Source organism: Hemiscyllium ocellatum, chromosome 3 (genome assembly GCF_020745735.1).
Source record: "Hemiscyllium ocellatum isolate sHemOce1 chromosome 3, sHemOce1.pat.X.cur, whole genome shotgun sequence".
Taxonomy (NCBI): Eukaryota; Metazoa; Chordata; class Chondrichthyes; order Orectolobiformes; family Hemiscylliidae; genus Hemiscyllium; species Hemiscyllium ocellatum.
In genome coordinates, this window is record NC_083403.1 from 84704156 (window position 1) to 84724731 (window position 20576).

At 44.4% G+C, this 20576-nt stretch overlaps 2 protein-coding genes across 4 annotated transcripts in view; one reads left to right on the top strand and one right to left on the bottom strand.

The window, feature by feature from the left end:
* The window catches only part of cdc5l (CDC5 cell division cycle 5-like (S. pombe)), a 47375-nt gene extending 36576 nt beyond the window's left edge, over nucleotides 1-10799 (bottom strand). Inside the window, exons 1-3 of the mRNA XM_060851480.1 lie at nucleotides 10613-10799; nucleotides 6758-6861; nucleotides 937-1098 (exon numbers count right to left, since the gene is read on the bottom strand). Of these exons, the coding sequence (XP_060707463.1) occupies nucleotides 937-1098; nucleotides 6758-6861; nucleotides 10613-10657 (311 nt within the window). The 5' untranslated portion in view covers nucleotides 10658-10799. The remainder of the gene's footprint in view (nucleotides 1-936; nucleotides 1099-6757; nucleotides 6862-10612) is intronic.
* A 7451-nt stretch (nucleotides 10800-18250) lies between these two features.
* LOC132806615 (protein downstream neighbor of Son-like) overlaps nucleotides 18251-20576 on the top strand; it is a 45349-nt gene continuing 43023 nt past the window's right edge. For all 3 annotated transcript variants that reach the window (XM_060821258.1, XM_060821259.1, XM_060821260.1), the window contains exon 1: nucleotides 18251-18607. In XM_060821258.1, the coding sequence (XP_060677241.1) occupies nucleotides 18292-18607 (316 nt within the window). In that variant the 5' untranslated portion in view covers nucleotides 18251-18291. The remainder of the gene's footprint in view (nucleotides 18608-20576) is intronic.

Consider the following 20576-nt stretch of genomic DNA (forward strand, 5'->3'; position numbering starts at 1 on the left):
TCTTTGGACTGTGGGAGGAAACCGGAGCACCCGGAGGAAACCCACGCAGACACAGGGAGAACGTGCAAACTCCACACAGTCAGTCGCCTGAGTCGGGAATTGAACCCGGGTCTACAGGCGCTGTGAGGCAGCAGTGCTAACCACTGTGCCACCGTGCCGCCCACTCAAAACGAGTGCTTCCAAATAAACCTGTTGGGCTATAATCTGATGTTGTGTGACTTTTAACTTAATAAAATTATTGAGCATTGCTATTTTTGTACAATAATGTGCACTGAACCTTAACTTGGCCTAAGTTAATTTCTGCTCTGTAATTTGTATTTTTGTATAGCTGGTTTAAATATGTGTTGATGTGTCTCTTGTGGAAGTTGGAACATATTTCTATATAGCTAACATTTTTAGTATTTTTATTTGGTAGCTCCAGCACAATAAAGCTAACTCCTTACTTGTCTAACTTTAGAAAACTTGTTGGTTCATTTTTTTACATCTACACAAACAGATAAGTACATGCTGAACTGGCAAACAGATCATTTAAATGTTAAAAAAACTTATAACAGAAAAGTAATAGCAAAGTTTAAAAAGTTCCGAATTCAAACCAATATTTAGCACCTGTGTTAATCAGAATCTTTCAACAAGATTGTTTCTCTGTGAAGACATGCAAAGACATTAGATTATTGACAAAAGTGTACTTAGCATTTATATTCAGTTAAGAGTCTCACATAAAATTTCCCCAGGGTTTCAGAAGCCTTTTATTTCTATTTCCGCTGCATCATTTCACTCAATGAACACTTTGAAAATACTCTTTCTACTCAATAAGGAATTGTAGTCATATCATAATTAATTATACTTATGAATTCTTAATAATGCCACATTATACATCAATTTCTAAACAGAATTTAACTAAAGAAAACTGATTTTAAATATTATCTATCAACTTACAGAAGATATTCATAATGTTCCAAACACTGGGCAGCTGTTCTGCCAATAATTGGAGCAATGGTCCTCCATTGTGTTGGCATGAGTTTTGCCAAATGCAGTAACTTTTCTTCTTCCTCCCTTGACCATTCTGTCTTTTTGATACTTGGATCCAGCCATTCATACCTTGTTTGTGAAAAAATGTCAAAAACATGACTTAAAATAACAAAAGTTTAGCTTAAAATTTCATTGATTTGTACTTAGCTATATCATTACTGTGACAAGCATACAACTTAAAAGCTCCACAAGTGAATAACATTTTATTATAAGTAATTAAAATATACATAATGATCTGGAATTGTGGTGGAACATCAGTGTTTGGTATTGACTATGAAGCAATCAATTGTAATGGGCGATTCTTAGAGATTAGCAAACCAGGAAATTAAGAGTAACAATCACTGGCAGTTAACTTGAAATTCTATATAGTGAAATAAACAATTATGATTTAAGATTGAAGTTAAAATATAAACAAACCTTCAAGTGATTTCAAAACTATGCAAAATTATCAAAATGAAAAGAGCTGACACTCTACATATGTAAATTAAACATCTTTCAGAGCCAATAAGAATGTTTAACAGTCATTATCAACTTAACATATCATTAAAAGTTCAGTAACACCACACTTAGGAAGTTGTTACCTTTACAAGAGATCCCTCTGCCCCACCCATTAAATGTTGAAGTTGTACCAGCCTCCACCACTTCCTCTGGCAGCTCATTTCATACATGCACCACCCTCTGCATGAAAAAGTTGCACCTTAGATCCCTTTTAAATTTTCCCCTACACCCTAACCTTATGCCTCTAGTTCTGGACTCCACCACCCCAGTGAAAAGAGCTTGTCTGTTTACCTTATCTACGCCCCTCATAATTTTATAAACCTATATAAGGTCAGCCCTCAGCCTCTGACACTCCAGGGAAAACAGCCCCTGGAGGATAATCTTTCATCCTCATGGTCATCAAAAATCTATGCACCGCTGCCTTAAAGATATTTGAAGATCCAGTTTCTACTCCTTTTTAGGAAGGGAATTCCTCACACTCACATCAGTGTTTGCTCACGTCTGTTTTTACTAAGCTGCCAATTATCTTTAAACTGTGACTTTGCGCTAGCTTCTTCCGTAAGTGGAAACATTCTTTCAACGTCCACCCAGTCAAGGCCCCTCAGCATCTTATGTTTCAACATTTCTGACTCTTCTAAACTCCTGAGGATACAGGCCTCATCTTCCTCATAAGGCAATCCGCTCATTCCTGGTATCAGTCTAGTAAATCTCTCTGGACTGCTTCCAACACATTAACATCATTCCTGTAAGTAGTGACCAGTACTTTACTGTTATTGAACAAAAAGACCGGGGTTCAAGTACATTGTTCTTTGGAAGTTGTATCACAGGTAGACAGTGTGGTTATGGCGGCATTTGGCATGCTTGCCTTCATTGCTCAGACTATTGAATGTAGGAGTTGGGACGTCATGTTGACGTTTTAAAGGACATTGGTGAGGCCTGCACACAGTTCTAGTCACCCTGCTATAAGAAAGATATTACTAAATTGAAGAGGGTTCAGAAAAGATTTACAAGAATATTGTCAGGACTGGAAGGTTTGAGTTATAAGTAGAAGCTGTACATGCTGGGATATTTTTATTAGATCATTTATTAGGATGTTGGAGGCTGACCTTATAGAAGTTTATAAAATCATGAAGCGAACACCAAAGGTCTTTTCTGTTTTGTGTGTGTGTGTGTGTGTGTGTGTGTGTGTGTGTGTGTATGTGTGGAGGTGGGGGATGTTCCAAGTCTAGGGGGCATATTTTTAGGGTAAGAGGACAAAGATGTGGTAGTTTGCTTGCTGTGCTGGAAGATTTTCCAAAGTTCCATCACCATGCTCGGCAATAACATCTGTGAGCCTCTGGTGAAGCGCTTGTGTTCTGTCCTGCTTGCTATTTATGTGTTTTTGTCTGTTAAGGTGGGTGATATCATTTCGGGTTTTCTTCTCAGAGGTTGGTAAATGGTGTCCAACTTGATGTGATTGTTGATGGAGTTCCAGTTTGAATGCCAGGCCTCTAGGAATTTACTAGGTAAAAACAATGACTGCAGATGCAGGAAACCAGATTCTGGATTAGAGTGGTGCTAGAAAAGCACTGAAGTTCAGACAGCTTCCAAGGAGCAGGAAAATCGACATTTCGGGCAAAAGCCCTTAATCAGGAATATTAATTTGTGCTTTTCCAGCACCACTCTAATCCAGAATCCCCTAGGAATTCACATGCGTGTCTCTGTTTAACCTGTCCTAGGATGGTTGTCTTGTCCCAGTCGAAGTGCTGTCCTTCTTCGCCTGTACGTAAGGATAGTATTGATAGCGGGTCATGTTTGTTGGTGGCTAGTTGGTGTTCGTGTATCCTGGTGGCTAGTTTTCTGCATGTCTGTCCACCACTTTGTACACTAATGCGATAGACCATGAATGGACAAGCACACTAGAATGAGCCATCAGCATCAAACAACAGCAGACCAAGAAAAAGAAAAAGAAACAGCCCTACAGGAAAAACTAGACAAGCTCACACAGAAGAACAACAGACAATTCAGAAGCTTGGATTAAAAAGCTATCAGCCAACCACTAACAGACATGGAAAAGGCCAACCTAATATGAGGGATGAACTACAGCTGTCCTAGTAAGAGGGATGAACTACAAGTAAAGTGATAACAGACAAAAAGGACTTCTTAGCAGTATTAGAATCAATCCTGAAAGTCAACGGACTCTCAGTAGAAACCCAGCAGACCATGAGACAGATAGTTGCACCAGCGCTAAACAGGAAGTGGTACGGTACTTCTTCATCTGTATGTAAGGATACTAGTGGTAGCTGGTCATGTCTTTTGTTGGCTAGTTGGTGTTCGTGTATCCCGGTGGCTAGTTTTCTGCCTGTATGTCCGATGTAGTGCTTGTTACAGTCCTTGCAGGGTATTCTGTAAATGACATTTGTTTTGCTGGTTGTTTGCATAAGGTCTTTTAGGTTCATCAGTAACTGTTTCACTGCCATGCCAGGGACCTGGGTTCGATTCCAGATTCAGGCGACTGTCTGTGTGGAGTTTGCACTTTCTCCCAGTGTTTGCTTGGGTTTCCTCTGGGTGCTCCAGTTTCCTCCCACAATCCAAAGATGTGTAGGTTAGGTGAACTGGTCATGCTAAACTGTCCACAGTATTCAGGGATGTATATATTAGGTGTATTGATCGGGAGTAAATATAGGGTAGTGGGTGGGGGATTGGGTTTGGGTGGGTTACTCTTCGGAGGGGTGATGTGGACCTGTTGGGCCGAAGGGCCTGTCAGCACACTGTAGGGATTCTATATTCTATAAAAGAATTTTTCTTCTGCTGCTGGTAATTCCTGGCTGCTGCAGTGTGTTTAGATTAGATTACTTACAGTGTGGAAACAGGCCCTTCAGCCCAACAAGTCCACACTGACCCGCCGAAGCACACTCACCCAGACCCATTCCCCTACACCTAACACTACGGGCAATTTAGCATGGCCAATTCACCAAACCTGCACATTTTTGGACTGTGGGAGGAAACCGGAGCACCCGGAGGAAATCCATGCAGACACGGGGAGAATGTGCAAACTCCACACAGTCAGTCGCCTGAGGGGGGAACTGAACCCGGGTCTCTGGCGTTGTGAGGCAGCAGTGCTAACCATTGTGCCACCGTGCCACCCATGTTGTGGCCCATTTAAATAATACCTGGATGCAGCTCCATTCGTGGGTGCTGGGATGATTGCTTCTGTAATTAAGTATCTGGTCTGTGTGTGTTGCTTTCCTGTAGATGCTGGTCTGCAACTCCCACTGACTGTTTTGTCCACTGTGACATCTAGGAAGGGTTGTTCTCCTCCCCTTTAGTGAAATGTAGGCCAGTAAGGATGTTATAGGAGGTTTCCTCTAATTTGGTCTATTTTGTGATGACAAAGGTGTCATTCACGTACTGGACCCAAAGTCTGGGTTGGATTGTGGGGAGGGCTGTTTGTTTGAGTATCTGCATTACTACTTCTACGAGAAACCCTGACATAGGAGATCCCACGGGTTTCTGTTAATTTGTTTGTAGGTCTTGCCATTGAAGGTAAAGTGGGAAGTGAGGCATTGTTCTACTAGCTTGAAGATGCTATTCTTGTTGGTTAAGTTGGTGCTGTCTGGTGCCTGTGTCCTTGGTTCATCTAGTAGTGAGTTCAGTTTTTCTTTGGCTGGTCTGATGTTAATTGATGTGAACAGGGCTGTTATGTCAAAGGAGACTATTATTTCGTCCTCTTCTCTATTTTAGTGTCTTTGATGATGTCCAGGAATTCTGGGGTGGAATGGAGGAGAGGCATGAATCTTCTACTAGGTATTTCAGTTTTCAGTGGAGTCCCTTTGCTAGTCTGTATGTTGGTGTGCCGGGAACTGAGACTATGGGGGTCCCTGGTTTGTGTACTTTAGGTAATCTGTAGGAGCGAGGTGTGTTGGATCCCATCAGGTTTCATTTTCTGGACATCTGTCTTCTTAATTTCACTTGATTTATGAAGCTTCCTCAATGTAGCTATAATAAGGTTTTCTAGCTGTGGAATTGAGTCAATCAATACCTGTTGGTAAGTGTTAGTATCTGAGCACCTTTTTAATGTACTGTGTTCTGTTTTGGATGACAGTCATGCAGGTAGGATTACAACGTTTCTGTCTTTTCTGAGTCCTTTTAGGGCTTTCCTTTCCTGTGTGCTGAGGCTGTTCCCTTCCTTCTTTCTGCTTAGTGCTGGTGCAACTATCTGCCTGATGGTCTGCTGGGTTTCTACTGTGGGTCCATTGACTTTCAGGGTTGATTCTAATACTGCTAAGAAATCCTTTTTGTCCGTATCATTTTAGTTGTCGTTCATCCCTTTTTCCATGTCTATTTGTGGTTGGTTGATAGCTTCTTAATCCAAGCTTCTGAATTGTCTGTTGTTCTTCTGTGTGAGCTTGTCCAGTTTTTCCTGTAGGGCTGTTTTTTTTTCTTTTTCTTGGTCTGCTGTTGTTTGATGCTGATGGCTCATTCTAGTGTGCTTGTCCATTCATGGTCTATCGCATTGGTGTACAAAGTGGTGGACAGACATGCAGAAAACTAGCCACCAAAAGACATGACCCACTATTGCTAGTATCCTTACATACAGACGAAGAAGGACAGCACTTCGAATGGGACAAGACAACCATCCTAGGACGGGCTAAACCGAGACATACACATGAATTCCTAGATGCCTAGCATTAAAACTGGAACTCCATCAACAACCACATCAAGTTGGACACCACTTACAAACCTCTGAGAAGAAGAACTGGAAATGATATCACCCACCTTAACAGACAAAGACACATCAACAGCAAGCTGGACAGAACACAAGTGCTTCATCAGAGGCTCACTGATGATGTTGCCGAGCATGGTGATGAAATTTTGGAAAACAAACCTCCCAGCTCAGCGAGCAAACTTCGAACATGAAGACGTTTGCACAGTACATGAGTAGGAAAAGCTGAGCGGGATATGGGCTAAACACAGGGCAAGTGGGACGAGATTTCTTTGAGAAACTTAGTTGGCACAGATGAGTTAGACTGAAAGGTGCGTTTCCCATGCTGACTGTATGACTCTCTTAAAAACAAACTTAATAATTTCAATATGTGTACATAACCAATTGATATGGAGACACAGCAGGGAATAAAGATTCTTCTACTACTCTATGTGTGATGGATTGCAATATCTGACAACTATTCTGGGCTTATTAACAGATTTAAATAACAATTTCTAATACAATGGGGGAAAATATAAAACTTACCATCTAGCTTTGCATTGTTTGGCTGACTTCCTGTGCAGCAGAGATGCAATACGAGACCACTGGTTTTTGCCATATTTCATAACCGCTGCTTTAAGAATCTCATCCTAAAATAATAATAGCATTAATAAGAGGAGCTTAAAACATTTAAAGCAAGTAAATCTGTTTAGCATAAAAGACACTAACATTGGTAGGGTAGATATGAAGAGGATGCAGTTATGGGTGAATCTAGAACAAGAAGTTGTAGTGAAGCAATTCATAGGTGAATAATTTCTCTACAGAGGTCCCATAGTGCTTGACAGACTGATTGAACTTCTCTGGGGACATACCCAGCAAGGTGGATAATGGACTATATCCAGGCTTCCAGAAGGCATTTGACAAGCTGCTGCATAAAAGACTGATCCGGAAAGTTAGATCTCAGGGGTTCAGGGTAGAGTTCTTGCTTGGATAGAGGACTCTCTGATTAGCAGAAAGTACAGTCAGGATAAATATGTCCTTCCTTAGATGGCAAATTGTAACTAATGGAGTGCCACAGTTTTTACACCTCAACTACTTACAATTTATATAAATGACCTGTAAGCAGAGACAGAGTGTAGCATAGCAAACTTCTCGGATGATACGAAAATAAGTGCGAAAGGTAGCAGTGATGAGGAGATAAACTGTTTACAGATGGATATTGATAAACTAGGAGAATGGGACAGAACTGGGCAGATGGAGTTTAATGTGGATAAGTGTGAGATTGCCCATTTTGGCTGGAAAACTAAAAGGGCAAATTATTATTTAAATGGAAAGTAGACTCAAAGTGTGTCAGTGCCAAGGGATCTGGGTGTCTTTGTGCATGAATTTCAGAAAGTGGATATGCAAGTGCAGCAAATATTAGGAAAAACAAATGGAATCCTGGTAGTTATTGCAAAAGGGTTGGACTCAAAGTAAACAAATGTTGTTACAATTATCAAAGGCACTGGTGAGACCACAGCTGCAATATTGTGTCCATTTTTGGTCTCTTTACTTGCAGGAGGTGTGGTGGCACTAGAGGCAGTTCCAGAGAAGGTTCTCCAAGTTGATTCCAAGGATGAAAAGGATTAAAGGGCTGTCATACGAGGAGCTGTTGAATAGCTTGGGTTTGTATTCGCTGGAGTTCAGAAGAATGGGGGGCGAGGGTGAATCTGATTTGAGGTAGATAAAATGCTAAAGACGATTGATAAAGGTGGATGTTAATCAGATGCTCTCTCTTCTGGGACAGTTGTGCACAAAAGGATATAGTGAAAGGAGGTGGGTTCAAAATTGAGATGAAGAGAAACTACTTCTGACAGAGGGTTGTGAATCTGTGAAACTCATTGCCCCAGGGTGCAGTGGAGGGAGAATCAATCAAAAGATTCAAGAAAGAAGGACTGTTGAAAAGCAGGATAAAAGAGTATGGCGAGCAGGCAGGAAAGTGGTGTTGAGATCAGGATAAGATCAATCATGATCATGTTAAATAGTGGAGCAGGCTCAAAGGGTTGAATTGTCTACTCCTATTCCTAATTCCTATGTCTTGCAAATCTTAGCAGGACTTATACACTTAATGGTAATGTCGTAGGGAGTGTTGCTGAACAAAGAGACCTTGGAATGCAGGTTCATAGCTCTTTGAAAGTAGAGTCGCAGTTAGATAGGATAGTGAAGACGACGTTTGGTATGCTTTCCTTTATTGATCAGAGCCTTGAGTATAGGAGTTAGGAAGTCACAGTGCAACTATACAGGACATTGGTTAAGCCTTTTTTGGAATATTGCTTGCAATTCTGGTCTCCTTCCTATCGGAGGAGAAAGTGAGGTCTGCAGATGCTGGAGTATCAGAGCTGAAAATGTGTTGCTGGAAAAGCGCAGCAGGCCAGGCAGCATCCAAGGAACAGGAAATTCGACGTTTCAGGCATAAGCCCTTCATCGAATTTCCTGTTCCTTGGATGCTGCCTGGCTTGCTGCGCTTTTCCAGCAACACATTTTCAGCTCCTTCCTATCGGAAGAATGTTGTGAAAGGGTTCAGAAAAAATTTCCAAGGATGTTGCCAGGATTGGAGGATTTGAGCTATACAGAGTGGCTGAATAGGCTGGGGCTGTTTTCCCTGGAGTGTCAAAGACTGAGTGGTGACCTCATAGGGATTTATAAAATCATGAGGGGCACGAATACGATAAACAGACAAAGTATTTTCCCTGGGGTGGGGGAGTCCAGAACCAGATGGCATAGGTTTAGGGTGAGAGGGGAAAGATATAAAAGAGGCCTGAGGAGCAACTTGTTCATGCAGGGGGTGGTGCATGTGCATGTATGGAATGAGCTCCAGAGGAAGTGGTGGCGGCTGGTACAATTGCAACTTTGAAAAGGCATCTAGATGGGTTTGGAGGGATATGGGCCAAGTGCTGGCAAATGGGACTAGATTAGGTTGGGGTATCTGGTCAGCATGGACGAGTTGGACCAAAGGGTCTGTTTTCGTGCTGTAAATCTCTATGACCTCTCATTATAAATTCCCATGAGTATAGGCCCAACTTTACTCAACCTCCCCTCATAAGAAATTCCCTCCATACCTAGTGCCAGCCTGGTAAAACTTCTGTGGACTATGTTAATATTTCCTTCCTTCGGTAACAGTTCACAGTTTTCCAGGTGTGGTCTGACTGGTACCTTGCATATTTTTAGCAAAACATCCCTACTTTTAAAATCCAATCCCTTTGAAATGAATTGTGGTTCTGGAAAGGCACACCATGTCAGGCAGCATCCATGGAGCAGGAGAATTCATATTTTGGGCATAAGTCCTTCATTAGGAATCCTGATGAAGGGCTTATGCCTGAAACGTCAATTCCCCTGCTCCTCGGATGCTACCTGATCTACTGTGCTTTTCCAGCACCACACTCTCAACTCTGATCTCCAGCATCTGCAGTCCTCACTTTCTTCTTTGAAGTGAAGGCCAAAGTTCTATTTGTCTTCACTGTTCTGAACACAGGTGCTAACTTTTGAGATTCATGGACTTCGTAATTCAATTGACCCTTGAATTAAAACTCTGCCAGTGTCTTCTTTAACATAAGAGATCCCAGTGCAAGAAAGTGAAACATTTTTGGCACCCAGTTTCACAGATCACATCCTGGGAGTCCAATAACTTACCGGTGTGAGAAAAGGACCTCAAGCTGCAACACTGTGGGATAAAGTGTAATAAAGGTAAAATCGCCATAATCTTAGCAGACATAGGGCAGTGTTCTCAAGAGGCATGATGTGGAGGTGTCGGTGTTGGACTGGGTTGAACAAGGTCAAAAATCACACGTCACCAGGTTACAGTCCAACAAGTTTATTTGAAAACACAAGCTTTCGGAGCGCTTGTGTTTTCAAATAAACCTGTTGGTCTATAACTAGGTGTTGTGTGATTTTTGACTTCATTAGAGGAAGATGGCTGGTGGGGGTTTATCTGCAGGTCACCATGCCTCAGATGACAGGAAGAAAATGGGGAGGAGAATCCTTCAGTGGTAACCTCAGCTAGTGCGAGAATTGTATCACCTTGCATTGTACATAGCCAGGGAGGCGGCAATTCCAGGGTGAACATCAAACAAAAATCCCATCCCTAAAAGAGCGACCTTAATCACGAGAAACTTTTACTCCGTAAAAAATACCGACGAACAAGAAACCCAGCACGTTCGTGTAATTTTGGCCGTGGCAAGGGGAAAAGATCAAGAAAATCCTCAACGTCGCCTGATGAAAACACGGAAACGCAACCAGGAAATACCAGCACCAGCGCGGGGAAGGGAGAGAAGGACCCGGTCTCTGGACCCAGCCAGCGGACAGGCGAGCGGGGAGGGGGTGGACCTCGGTGTCCGGGCCTATCGCACAGGCCCCGCAGCTCACCTCCGTATTCCTCCAGACACCCCCTTTAATCATTATCCGCGGCATCTTGGCGCTCAATGAGAGATCCGAGGAGAACCTCGGCAGCTGCAAACGGTAAGAAAGGAGTCGGGTTAGTCGTTCAACCTTAAACCCAGCCCCGAGGCTGCAGCTTCGGCCCTCAGTGCAGCAACGGGCAGAGAGACGACAAGGAGCACACACCGCTCCCAAGGTAAGTCCGCCGCTGCCACCATGAGCGCCACCAAGCCTGGCTGACTGACACTGCACCATTCACAACCTGACACTGGACAGAACAGCTTTCAACAACCTCATCCTAAAAACAAATCCTAGTTGGTGGGAAATAATCATACAACACGGAAAATGAAAATCCTTCGATCCAACTGGTCCATGCCGACCAGGTTTCCCTAACTAAACTACTCCCATTTGCCTGCTGTGCACCTATATCCCTCAAAATCTTTACTATTCATGTAGCAGTCGAAGTGTCATTTAAATGCAACTCTACCTGCATTTACCACTTCTTCTGGCAGTTCATTCCATATATGCACCACTCTCTTATGAAAACATTGCCCCTCAACGCGTTTTAAATTTTTCCCTTCTCATCTTAAACCTCTGCTCTCTAAGGTGAGAGATTTAAAAGGACTTGTGGGCAACGTTTTCACACAGGGGCCTCTGAGAGGGAATAGCAGAAGTTTCCGCTGAGGCAGGTTTATTGAAGGGGTTCTCTCGCCTAGTTCCAGGGTAGGTCCTGGCAGCCTAGTTCAAGTCAATGTGGTCTCAATGTATAGAGAAACAGTGACCTTCTTTGCTTTGACAGGGTAAGTCCTCTGCTCCACTTTCTGCTGCCTGACATTTAATCACTCCACTACTGCACTGACCTTGCAACAAGGTTCATGATCTGCACGATCACTTCCCACATTTATCCTTATTTCCTCAAACCTCCCACAACATTAAACCCAAATGGCTTCTGCACTGCCCATGCACTCACCCAGGACACCTCATTACCTATTGACTACCTGCACCAGCAGTACTGTCATGCCAGATACCCCCTCTACCACCCCACAACATGAAATTTTTTTCCTCAAATCCTTTCTAAGTCTCCTGCTCCTTATCTTAAATTTATTGTCCCAGTTATTGATTCCTCCACTAAGTGAAAAGCTTCTGCGTACTTACTATACTATATCTATGACTCTCATACTTTTTGTACACCTCAATCATGTCCCCTCTCAGCCTTCTCTGCTCTATGGAAAGCAACTCCAACCTACTCAATCTCTCTTTGTAGCTGAATTGCTCCAACCCAGGTAACATCCTGTTGAATCTCTTCTAAGAATCATAGAATCCCTATAGTGTGGAAGCAGGCCATTCAGCCTATTGAGTCCACACATACCCCCATACCCTATCCCTGTAATCCTGCATTTCCCATGCCTAATTCACCTAGCTTCACATCCCTGGATACTATGGGCAATGTAGCATGGCCAATCCATCTAACCTGCATGACTTTGGACTCTGAGAGGAAACTGGAGCGCCCAGAGGAAACCCATGCAGGTACGGGAAAAATGTGCAAACTCGCTCAAGGTTGGGATCAAACCCGGGTCCATCGTGCTACGAGGCCGCAGTCATCATACTATCCCAGCTCACAGCTGGAGGACAGCTCTCTGTCATGTTCAACCCTCATGAGGGCTCTTCCTCAGAACTTGTCCTTTTGAGTGTATTATTGCTGCCAACTTTTTTCCAGATATGCCAGTTTGAAGAAGTTCTCCTCTTCTCTCCAACAGGATTTCCCTTTTCAACTTACAGCTTCTCCATATTCAATGCTTTCTGTCTCCAGTTCTGAAAAAGTCATACCAGATTTGAAACCTTAACTCACATTCTCTCTCCACAGATGCTGCCAGACCTGCTTAGTTTCTCCAGCATTCTCTATTTATTCCATTTCCCTCCAGTTCGGAGCTGACCTTTCCGAATAACAAGAATATTAATCATGAGCCTTCAACGTAAGTTTTTATAGACTCCCTACAGTGTGGAAACAGGCCATTTGTCCCAACAAATCCAGACCAACCCTCTGAAGGGTAACCAACTCCCCTACCACTCTATATTTATCCCTGACTGAACTACCTATTCCTGAACACCATGGGCAATTTAGTATAGACAATTCACCTAACCTATACATCTTTGGATTGTGGAAGGAAACCAGAGCACCAGGAGGAAATCCACAAAGACAGCAAGTGAATGTTGTCTGAGGCAGAATTGAACCTGGGTCCCCAGCAGTATGAGATAGTAGTGCTAACCACTGCACCATCATAATTTTCTCTGGTGCAATCATATTCTTCCAACAGTGAGGAGACCGGAACTGCACACAGTACTCCAGCTGTGGCTTAATATCTTATACAGCACAATCATTACCTCCCTACCTTTATACTCAATGCCTCAACTAATAAAGGCAAGTATCTCTTACACCTTCTACCTGTCCTGCTGCCTTTAAATATCTATGGATATGCACACCAAGATCCCTGTGATTCTCTGTATTTTCTAAGGTCCTACATTCAACATATACTCCTTCGCATTGTTAGACCTCTCAGGTCTAGAGGCCCGGGTTCAATTCCCGCCTCAGGCGACTGACTGTGGAGTTTGCACGTTCTCCCCGTGTCTGCGTGGGTTTCCTCCCACAGTCCTAAGATGTGCAGGTCAAGTGAATTGGCCATGCTAAATTGCCCGTAGTGTTAGGTAAGGGGTAAATGGGTGGGTTGTGGGTAGGTGGGGACTTGTTGGGCCGAAGGGCCTGTTTCCACACTGTAAGTAATCTAATCTAATCTAAAAAAAAGTATCACCTCTCACTTTTCATGATTAAATTCATTTTGTCACTGTTTAGTCCATCTTGCCAGCACATTCAGCAACAGTTTCAACCATTAAAGTTTCTTTACAATTGGCCACTGGACTTGGAATGTTAAGTCCACATTAGAGTGGTGCTGGAAAAGTACAGCAGGTCAGACAGCATCTGAGGAGCAGGATAATGTTAAATCTGTTTCTCTTTCTTCAAATGTTGCCAGGCTTGCTGAGCTAATCCAGCAATTTCTGTTAGTATGGGAAGAGGCCACAAGGATCAGTGCTGGGTCCACCATACTTTTCATCACATATATAAATAATTTGGATGTGAGCTGAAGAGGTATAGTTAGTAAGTTTGCAGATGACACCAAAATTGGAGGTGTAGTGGACAGTGAAGAAGCTTACCTCAGATTACAATGGGATCTTAATCAGATGAGCCAATGGGCTGAGGAGTGGTATATGGATTTTTAGATAAATGCAAACTTTAACAGGACTTATACACTTAATGGTAAAATCCTAGGAAATGTTGCTGAACAAAGAGACCTGGGAGTGCAGGTTCATAGCTCCTTGAAAGTGGAGTCACAGGTAGATAGGATAGTGAAGAAGACGTTTGGTATGTTTTCCTTCAATGGTCAGAGTATTGAGTACAGGAGTTGGGAGGTCATATTGCAGCTGTACAGGACATTGATTAGGCCACTTTTGGACTATTGTATGCAATTCTGGTCTCCTTCCTATCAGACGGATGTTGTGAAACTTGAAATGGTTCAGAAAAGATTTACAAGGAAGTTGCCAGGGTTGGAGGATTTGAGCTATAGGGAAAGGTTGAATAGGCTAGGGCTGTTTTCCCTGCAGCATTGGAGGCTGAGTGGTGACCTAACAGAGGTTTATAAATTCATGAGGTGGCATAAATAGGGTAAATGAGGTGGGGAGTCCAGAACTAGAGGGCATAGGTTTCGGGTGAAAGAGGTTGTGTCTGTAAGAGAGAGTGTATGTGTGTGAGTGTAAAGTGGTCTAAGTCTGTGAGAGGATGCGTGTGGGAGTGTGTGTGTCTGTAGAATTGTGTGTGAGTGTCTGTGTATACGTGTGTTTGTGTGTATGTGTTTGTGTAGGAATGTCTGTGTGTATAGTGCAATGGTGGCCACCTGTAGTGTGACATGAATCCAAGGTCCCGGTTGAGGCCCTCCCTATGGGTACGGGACTTAGCTATCAGACTCTGCTCAGCCACTTTTTGCAGCAGGCACTCCTATACACAAACACACACACAGGCACTCCTGCACACACATATACCCAAGTATACACAGACATGCACACAGACACACACGCACCCACACTCACACATGCATCCTCTCACAGATTGATCATTTTACACTCAAACACACACACATATACTCTGTCTCACAGACACTCACGAACACTCACACATGCATCTTCTCACAGACTTAGACACTCTACACTCACATACACACACATATATACACTCTCTCTCACACTCGCAACCCCCCACCCCAGACAGACAGACACCCACACACACAAAAACCCACATGCACACATATACATATACATTTGTGAGGTGAATTTGTACTTGCAGTGTTACATTGTACTTTGCTCAAAAACTGCATGAATCCATATAAGACTCTGTTAACTCATTTTTTAGGTTAGAATCAGTCTAAACATTATGGCACAGACATATTATCTGGCTGACACCAATTGTTACATTCTGGATCAGTGGTGCTGGAAGAGCACATCAGTTCAGGCAGCATCCAACGAGCAGCGGAATCGACGTTTCGGGCAAAAGCCCTTCATCAGGAATAAAGGCAGTGAGCTGGAAGCGTGGAGAGATAAGCTAGAGGAAGGTGGGGGTGGAGAGAGAGTAGCATAGAGTACAATGAGTGAGTGGGGAAGGGATGAAGGTGATAGGTCAGGGAGCAGAGGGTGGAGTGGATAGGTGGAAAAGGAGCTAGGCAGGTCGGACAAGTCCGGACAAGTCATGGGGACAGTGCTGAACTGGAAGCTTGAAACTAGGATGAGGTGGGGGAAGGGGAAATGAGGAAGCTGTTGAAGTCCACATTGATGCCCTGGGGTTGAAGTGTTCCGAGGCGGAAGATGAGGCGTTCTTCCTCCAGGCGTCTGGTGGTAAGGGAGCGGCGGTGAAGGAGGCCCAGGACCTCCATGTCCTCGGCAGAATGGGAGGGGGAGTTGAAATGTTGGGCCACGGGGCGGTGTGGTTGATTGGTGCGGGTGTCTCAGAGATGTTCCCTAAAGCGCTCTGCTAGGAGGCGCCCAGTCTCCCCAATGTAGAGGAGACCGCATCGGGAGCAACGGATACAATAAATGATATTAGTGAATGTGCAGGTAAAACTTTGATGGATGTGGAAGGCTCCTTTTGGGTCTTGGATAGAGGTGAGGGAGGAGGTGTGGGCACAGGTTTTACAGTTCCTGTGGTGGCAGGGGAAAGTGCCTGGATGGGAGGGTGGGTTGTAGGGGGGCGCAGACCTGACCAGGTAGTCAGGGAGGGAACGATCTTTGCGGAAGGTGGAAAAGGATGGGGAGGGAAATATTTCCCTGGTGGTGGGGTCTTTTTGGAGGTGGCGGAAATGTTGACGGATGATTTGGTTTATGTGAAGGTTGGTAGGGTGGAAGGTGAGCACCTGGGGCGTTCTGTCCTTGTTACGGTTGGAGGGGTGTGGTCTGAGGGCGGAGGTGTGGGATGTGGACGAGATGCATTGGAGGGCATCTTTAACCACGTGGGAAGGGAAATTGCGGTCTCTAAAGAAGGAGGCTATCTGGTGTGTTCTATGGTGGACTGGTCCTCCTGGGAGCAGATACGGCGGAGGCGGAGGAATTGGGAAGAGATTTTTGCAAGAGTTAGGGTGTGAAGAGGTGTAATCCAGGTAGCTGTGGGAGTCGGTGGGTTTGTAAAAAAATGTCAGTGTCAAGTTGGTCATCATTAATGGAGATGGAGATGTCCAGGAAGGGGAGGGAGGTGTCAGAGATGGTCCAGGTAAAACTAAGGTCAGGGTAGAATGTGTTTGTGAAGTTGATGAATTGCTCAACCTCCTCACAGGAGCACGAGGTGGCGCCAATGCAGTCATCAATGTAGCGGAGGAAGAGGTGGGGAGTGGTGCCGGTGTAATTACGGAAGATCAATTGTTCTACGTAGCCAACAAAGAGACAGGCATACCTGGGGCCCATACGTATGCCCATGGTTACCCCTTTGGTCTGGAGGAAGTGGGAGGATTCAAAGGAGAAATTGTTAAGGGTGAGGACCAGTTCGGCCAAACGAATGAGAGTGTCGGTGGAAGGGTACTGTTGGGGACGTCTGGAGAAGAAAAAATGGAGGGCTTGGAGACCCTGGTCATGGCAGTTGGAGATGTAGAGGGATTGGATATCCATGGTGAAGATGACGCGTTGGGGGCCAGGGAAACGGAAGTCTTGGAGGAGGTGGAGGCCGTGGGTGGTGTCTTGAACGTATGTGGGGAGTTCCTGGACTAGGGGGGATAGGACTGTGCCGAGGTAGGTAGAGATGAGTTCAGTGGGGCAGGAGCATGCTGAGACAATGGGTCGGCCAGGATGGTCAGGCTTGTGGATCTTGGGAAGGAGGTAGAACTGGGCAGTGCAGGGTTCCCGGACTATGAGGTTGGAAGCTGTGGGTGGGAGATCTCCTGAGGTGATGAGGTTCTGTATGGTCTGGGAAATGATGGTTTTGTGATGGGGGGTGGGGTCATGGTCGAGGAGGTAGTAGGAAGAGATGTCCTCAAGTTGGCATTTAGCTTCAGCAGTGTAGAGGTCAGTGCGCCAGACTACCGCTGCACACCCTTTATCCGCTGGCTTAATGGTGAGGTTGGGATTGGAGTAGAGGGATTGGAGGGCTGCGCGTTGTGAGGGTGAGAGGTTAGAGTGGGGGAGGGGGGTAGACAGCTTGAGGCGGTTAATGTCCCGGCGGCAGTTGGAAATGAAGAGGTCAAGGGCAGGTAAAAGGCCAGCGCGGGGTGTCCAGGTGGTACAGTGTGTTGGAGGTGGGCGAAGGGATCCTCGGAAGGTGGGCGGGAGTCCTGATTGTGAAAGTAAGCTCGGAGGCGGAGGTGACGGAAGAATTGTTTGACGTTCATTGATGTGTGGATGGAGGGAGATGAAGGTGAGTCCTTTGCTGAGGACTGATCGTTCGTCCTCAGTGAGGGGGAGGTCTGGAGGGATGGTGAAAACTCGGCAGGACTGGGAGCTGGGATTTGGTGTGGGTGTGGAGCTGGGAGTGGGCTTGGAGCCAGTACCTGGAATGGGTGTGATGGTGGGGGGAATGGGGGTGGAGTCATGACCAGGGGTAATGTGCCCTTCAGGGTTCTGGGGGGTGGGGTTTACCAATTGTTACAGTTAACCTGAGAATGTAAATTTTTAAAAAAAAATTGTGATTTACATATGAAAGAAGTGAAACTATCATGGTTTTCGAACAGATGAAAGACTCAACAAACAATCAAGTTTTTTTCAATTTATAATTTCATTTACATCACACTAAACTTTTGCTACAAATTCTGTGTCTTACAATTGTGTTCTCCACAACCACCTGATGAAGGAAGGCGCCCCGACAGCTAGTGCTTCCAATTAAACCTGTTGGACTATAACCTGGTATTGTGTGATTTTTAACTTTATACACCCCAGTCCAACACTGGCATCTCCAAATTATCAGAGAGTTTGACAGTGTGGGACAGGTGGGAGAACTACGACTCCCATGATGCCCTGGGTGAGGGCGGGGGCTCAGTGCGCATGTCTCGCCGGCGTTGTCGCAGTGCAGGCTGGGAGGTGAGTTCCACTCTCACCCCCACCCCCCCTTCACTTCCCCTAGCAGAGACCCAGGCCAGTTCCCGGTGACCATGGTGGGCACCTATTGTTGTGTGCCGGGCTGCTTCAACAACACCCTCAAGAACAAGGAGCTCTCTTTTCACGTCTTCCCCAAGGACGAGACGCTGCGCGGTGTTTGGATCAGTAACCTGTCGCGTTTGGACGAGAGGAAATTCAGCGTGTGGCAGCCCAAAACCCATCACAAAGTCTGCGACGCCCACTTCGCCGGAGGCAAGAAGACCTACATGAACAATGTGCCCATCGTCTTCCCCGTGAAGGTCGAGAGGTCCCGAAGGAAGGAGCAGGCCAAGCTCCTGCTGCTGGGTGCCAAGGAGGTTACCCCACCAGGTACACTCCACACATGCAGCAGCAGATGGACCACCCCGCACCCAGTGGTCAGGTCAAAAGTTTATAAATCCCTGTTAAATTTAGCATCGAAAATAGCACACACGTTGAAAATTCAGATTTTTAAAATTTAAAGTAATCCGTTTGGTCACGGGGAGTAGCGGCCAGGTCTGTATCCTAAAAAGAATTCGCTCCCTTGTAAATCACTTGCACAGATGTGGAGGTTTCCATTTGAAATGCCAGAACTGCAGTCTGTTGTTTACAGTGTAATCTGACTTCTTCAGCTGTGTAACTGTTAGATAACTCACTGGTTTTTATTGAGCGTTTCGTGATGACGTTGTGTTTTCCAAATGGGTCTGGGATACAGCTGGTTTAATTTTGACTTCCTCCATAATACCATTCTCTACTAAGAAAACAGGAAATCGCTGTGTTCCATTGACACTCGGTGACTGGTAGATGTTTGACTGCTGTTCTGGGATACTTTCCTTTTTTTTCCGACTTCCCTTTGTGGGTCGAGCAAAAAATCTCATAAATGAGAGGAATGTTGAAAAATGAATCAAGATTACCCCCCACCCTTCCCATGCCACATCCATGGCAGAAATTCCCCTAAGGGCACTTTCAGTTAGGTTACACATTCTGCTGCTAGTTGCATAAAGCATTGCAATGCACTGCTCTCGTTATTTCATGAGGATAGTGAGGTGGAGTTTGAAATGACTAAAGGCTATTAGTTTAGTGGTAGCATATTCTGCACTATGACCGATTTATTGGTCAGCACTGATATCCATAAGCTTTGTTACACAAAGCTTACTGAGTGTAGCAGAGTTCAATGCTATTGGCATTTTTAAACTTTTAACAACCACAATATTTTATTTGCATCTGATTTGAATGTCTTTGTTATAATTCTGTCTATCCTATATGAGATTCTCATGTGGTTCCAGGTGTTTTGGCCAGATGTCAGCCTTAAGTATTACTTTAGCTTAATTGTTAGATTAGTTTCTAGGGATATTTCCTCTGCTTTTATTACTGAACATTATTTGACAAGCATAATGACACCAATGTAGAATTATCAAAGAAATAATATCAGCAAATGTTGATGTACCCAACTAAGGTTGCTCAGAAAATGAAATTTGCCTTTAAAAGTATGATGGTATTATGGTTTTGCTATTAGATTAGTATTCTAGTTCTACAGACATCAAATTTGTACAATGAATTCTGGGGAATTCAAATTCAGTTCATTAATATTAATGCAAAGGAATTAAAAGCTCTTATTGGTGACAACTAAAACTGTTGTTTTGTGTGAAATTCATCCGGTTCAGTAATGTGCTTCAGGGAAGACCATCAGCTGTCTGTATCTGGTCTGTCCTATATATGATTTCATACCCACAGATATGATTTTTATCTATCCTCTGAAATGGTCCAGCAAGAGCTTAACCATATCATAACTGCTGTGAAAGATAATGAAATTGAATGGAAATGCTGTATGCATTAACCTCAGCACAGGATTCAGATTCTAGAAATGCATACCCATCCCAGTTGCTGCAAAGTCCTTCTCACAAACAGCTGGGTACTTGGGAGAATGGGCCCATAATGTAATCAGGAGAAAGTGAGGACTGCAGATACTGAATACCAGAGTCGAGAGTGTAGTGCTGGAAAAGCACAGCAGATCGGGCAGCATCCGAGAAGCAGGAGAATTGAGGTTTCGGGCATAAGCCCTTCATCAGGAACTATTGTTATCAGACCTCATGAAGTCCCAAAGCATTATTTCAAATTACCATCTACTTCCCTCCCTTGAATGATGAATCAGTACTCCCCCATTTGAATACCCATTCCAGAAGTGACAAGGGTGGCAAGGGCATGGTAAATGTGTGGGAATGCATGGGAATGTGTGCAAAACCAGGACAGAAACATATGTTTGCCCATTCTACCTATACTTATTACTGAGCATCAACTCATGAAGGTATTGGTAGAAATG